General features: G+C 46.9%; 1 protein-coding gene across 11 annotated transcripts in view; it reads right to left on the reverse strand.

The window, feature by feature from the left end:
• Nucleotides 1–4,906, reverse strand: part of grik5 (glutamate receptor, ionotropic, kainate 5) — a 51,085-nt gene that overhangs the window by 18,242 nt on the left and 27,937 nt on the right. For all 11 annotated transcript variants that reach the window (XR_003051435.1, XR_001760951.1, XR_003051433.1 and 8 more), the window contains exons 2-5: nucleotides 3,156–3,317; nucleotides 2,566–2,730; nucleotides 1,985–2,082; nucleotides 1,599–1,764 (exon numbers count right to left, since the gene is read on the reverse strand). Coding sequence is in view for 8 of the 11 variants with exons in the window: in XM_025061266.1 (XP_024917034.1) it covers nucleotides 1,599–1,764; nucleotides 1,985–2,082; nucleotides 2,566–2,730; nucleotides 3,156–3,267 (541 nt within the window). In the remaining 3 variants the exon portion in view is untranslated. The remainder of the gene's footprint in view (nucleotides 1–1,598; nucleotides 1,765–1,984; nucleotides 2,083–2,565; nucleotides 2,731–3,155; nucleotides 3,318–4,906) is intronic.

Here is a 4,906-nt window from a genome sequence, read left to right on the forward strand (position 1 = left end):
CAGTACCAGGACTGTTGTAGCTAACGTTAGCACTGACATTAGCAGTACCAGGACTGTTGTAGCTAACGTTAGCACTGACATTAGCAGTACCAGGACTGTTGTAGCTAACGTTAGCACTGACATTAGCAGTACCAGGACTGTTAGTTTAAATGTGCAGCCATTCTCATTGAGGACTTCATTAGGATGACGCTCCATGATGATGAAGTGAAGCTAACGTCTGGCCAACAGGTGGCGCCTGAATGTTCACTTCAGTCTCAGCACAGTGGGGTAAACAGGAGGTAAACATTGTCTGACGTTGGACCGGAGCGGTGCCGCAGAAGAACAGCACAGATCGGTCCAAATCTGCCCACAAGTACTGAGGAAGTGTGTTCACTCAGTTCAAAGCCTCCCCCTCTCTCCCCCTCTCTCTCTCATCCTTCAACTAAACATAGTCAGATGTGGAGTCAAAGAGGAAGCAGGAGCAAAATATAACATCAAACACACATATGTTGTACGCCCACACACACACACACACACACTCACACAATCATTCAGTCGGTGAAACAAGCCTGTTGAGTGGCAGTTAGCACCTATTCTGCAGCCATGGCAACCAGCTCCATGGCGATAGATGGTGCAGCCAAGTGGGTCAGAGTCTGTGAGCGTGATAACCTTGGAAAGATCACCTTCAAGACAAATATTCTACACACACACACACTAACACACACACTTTCATCTCTCCTGCAACAAATGCTGCGTCTTCTGGCCCAGATGGGCTGCATCCAAACCTGATCTACTGGCTTTCATGCTTTGGAGCGGACCAGAGCAGGACTGGGTTTCACAGCTCAAATCCACCGTCAACACAGACCGTCACGTGACCGGGTGTCGACCAACCAGCGTGACACGTTCCAAGTGCCCTCCAGCTGCAGCGCTGTCGTCCCCTGGTGGTGAACGCACTCATCCTCAGGCACACAGAACCGTGTGCCAATTATTCACCGACTCTTGTGTGAAAAGCTGAGCCCCGGACCTCCTGATAGGATGGAGCATGAATCAGCTAACAGCTAACAGCTAACAGCTAACAGTCGCTACCATTCATCTGCTCCGTGAGAGCCTTGAAAAAGGAGGGGAATGGACTCTGTCTGGGGAAAAAAAGAATTACGTCCTCACCTCATCAGGTGTGAGATCCTGGGTCGGGGGGGGGGTCGAAGTTCACAGCTATAAATAGATCCTGGGTCGAACATCATGTTCTTATTCTTTTCTTTCTTCTCTAGTGATTCCAAATGTAGATCCCTCTTAGATTTAATACTTTAGCTCCTTAGATCAGAGGTCAAACATCTTAAAGGATCTCCAGGATTCTCCAGGATTCTCCAGGATTCTCCAGGCCCTCTGACCTGGTTCAATACGGTGTGTTCTTTGACAGTGTGGACCAGTCACAGAGTAAAGAACCCAGCGGTCAGCAGCAGAGCTTCACACACAAACACCAGAACACAGTGTGTACAACAGACGTCGCCCCCCAGAGACCAGAGCTGCTGTTTACACCTACGCAAATAAAGACCGCCAGACGTGCAGTACTACAGTACTACAGTACAACGGGCTGCGTGTGTGTGTGTGTGTGTACTCACATTCGGCCTTGGCACAGACCAGGCTGGCTGACGGGTAACTGAAGGAGCGCAGGATGGCTCCTATGGCCAGGCTCAGGTCCTCGTTGCTAGGGTACAGAGTGACGGAGGCGAAGCGCAGGTACGGCAGGCGTGGAGTTTCTTCAGGACCAATCTTGATGTGAGGGATCTGTGAGGGAGAGAAGAAAAAGAACAAAGTTAAATGTAACGTGTCAGATATCATATATTATCATTTTATATATTTTTATATATAAATATGTACGTGTGAATATATACACACACACAGTTCTATATGTGTACATATATAAATAAATACAGGTTTTTATATGTGATAATAACGTGGGTCCACTTCACCCTCTGTCACATGTTTGTTTATTGCCCCCTCTTACCTCCTTCTCTCCACAGATGTGACTGACAGTAGAGCCGGAGGCGGGGCTAGAAGCAGGACCTATCACAGAGACGACGCCTTTGGGTAGAATCTGACACACTAAAGAGAGAAGAAGAAGACAAATATAAATACAAACACATCTCTCTGCTGCTTCACCTCATCATGGTAGAACAAAGCTACAGGGCGGGGGCAGGGGCAGGGGCAGGGGCGGGGGTGAGGGTGGGGGGCAGTCAGGGCAGAAAGTCCCTAAAAACCCCTCCAGAGGTGTTGATGTGATTTGAGTTGAGCCACTGATTCAGTGGTAGCAGGACGATCTGTCCCCGTCTCCTCAGATTTATAAGTTCTCTGGGGACGCAGCAGAGCGCCCCCCCCGGGTGGCCTTCTGCTATTATTCACTTGTTTGCACATTGATTTTTAAGAGGTTTCACTCTAATTGTGTGGTTGGCAGACTGGAGCTCACGTTCAATTAAAATGAACAAATGTTTGGTCCTACGTCACCTCCTCCTGTAGGACGACGGCGTAGGACAAACACTTCCATCAGTGTGTGTGTGTGTGTGTGTGTGTGAGACAGGCTCCACTCACTGGTGTCGGTGGTGTCGTACTGGGAGTCTTTCTGCAGCTCGTATATGTCCACCTCCACCCTGGCCCGGGCCGGACCCTCCATCATGCTGTTGATGTTCTCTCTGGCCAGTGCCAGCGCCAGCCGCTCCCCCCGCCCACACACAGACTGGTCATCCAGGATCGCCGCTGCAGTCAACAAGTGGAGTGAAAGGACGATGGTCAGAATGTTTACACTAAATGATACTGTAGTTGTATTTACCAAACAGTAGTACTACTAAAGGACTAAAAGTACTACTACAGTACAAGTATTATTACTGCTGAGAGTATTTCTAACAACAACGACAATAAAAACCAGCTCTCAGTATAACAGCGCTGTCTCTGTTCCGGAGGATGACCTTTGACACCAGGTCACGACCTCTGTCCTCTGTCTGGTCCAATGATGGTCAGGTGGTTCTAGATCTGAACCTTTTGTCAAACTTTAATTTTTAAATTGTAACTTTCAAAACCTGATCAAAGCAGAGTTACCAGCTCATCACATGACGATGACAAATCAAACACGTTCTGAACCAACGACACGTGTCTTGGAACTTTCTGAGCGTGCAGTAACTCACCCATGCGGACGGAGGAGAGCAGGGGGGCCTGGCTGAGGGAGCGTGGAGGCATGATGACTAGTAGGAAGGAAAGAAAGTGTATTGACAGCAACAGTGCTGGCAGAGCCGGCATCTTCTACTGCTCCTCATGGAGAAAGGTCTGCTGGCTGCCTGTACCGCCACCTGCAGGAATGGAGGACACAGTGCCTGTTAGTGAACACAGTTCCCTGTAGTGGGTGAGATATTAGAGAGACAGGGGAGTCACGTGCACACGTTATTAAACTGTGGTAATGATGTATTTATGTCCAAACTATTCAGTTCATTATTGAAATAATACGTTTAATCATGTTCTTTAATAATTAATTAATGAACTAATGAACATCATCATCATCATCATCATCATCATCATCATCATCATCATCATCATCATCATCATCATCATCATCATCATCATCATCATCATCATCATCATCATCATCATCATCATCATCATCATCATCATCATCATCATCATCATCAGGATCTTCTTCTTCTCTGATTCAATTAAATCTGTTCTTCAACTACACTAGGATTCTGTAGAGAAACAACCTGGGGAAGTTAACCTGGGGCAGTTAACCTGGGGCAGTTAACCTGGGGCAGTAAACCTGGGGCAGTTAACGTGGGGCTGTTTGGAGACAAACTAACAGAACTGTTTCACCGTCAGACTTGGGGGGGGTTCACACGTGTATCGTCTTTTCACTGTTCAAGTATTTTTCTACAACAGCGAGCTTTTACTACATTGAGAGTTTAAAGTTCTCAGATGAAGAGGACGTTCTTGTGGAAACCTTTTTTTCCCAGAGTTAATATGAAGAGCTACTTCCTGTCACTCATCATTCAGCCACTGCCAACACAGCTGCCAAAAATAATTTGGTGACAGGTGTCCAACCACATCAGCAGCAGACAAGAGGAGCTCAGGCTCAAACATAGAATGATGGTCTTTGTTCTTCACTCAGGAGGTAAAGAACCGTTCTCCTCAGCCCTGCAGGAACCATCAACAGTACCGGTACCTGGTGCTGGTAATGAGGGCTTTGACTACTTCATATCAGGAGTACTCAAACGGAGAGAGAGGGAGAGGGCGAGAGACACTGACAGTCACAGCCTCCATTAATCACAGTCATTCATTCTGGTTCCATATTAAAGGTTATCATTAAAACATGACACATTTAAATATGTACAGAAGTCAAAACAATGAATCACAACGAATCTTGATTAATCATGATTATCTGATAATAATACAAATCTCTAAATATGACTCAATTCTTTCCTGCTCATCAGACAGTACCAACGTCAGCAGATAGAGGTCAGTGTTTCTCACTGGTCGTTATCTGTGACTAACAGATAGATGGACACTTCTATTAGTCTGATAAAGACAGGTGAGAAACACTGCACTAATCCAAATGATGGGATTATTAATCTGGATCACAAGCTGGGGCCGAGGACCAGAGGTTGAAGCACACACAGACACGAGGACTGTTTTCCACAGATGACCTGTGTTTGGTCTCAGAGCAGCAGCTAAGCCACTGTGATGGCATATTGATCGGGCTCAGATGAAGTGACCGGCCCCCAGGTGCAGTCAATCAAAACAATAGGGAACCTATCACGGAAGCAGTGCATTTCACAGGAGCCACCTGATTGGCTATTACCAGGACGCAGACTGCCATGATGACGAATAAGATCGTGACGGAGGCGGCGTCTTCATCACTGCTGCTGTGTCACTGTTACTGAGAGCTATC

Source organism: Cynoglossus semilaevis, chromosome 13 (assembly GCF_000523025.1).
Source record: "Cynoglossus semilaevis isolate Cse_v1.0 chromosome 13, Cse_v1.0, whole genome shotgun sequence".
Lineage (NCBI taxonomy): Eukaryota > Metazoa > Chordata > Actinopteri > Pleuronectiformes > Cynoglossidae > Cynoglossus > Cynoglossus semilaevis.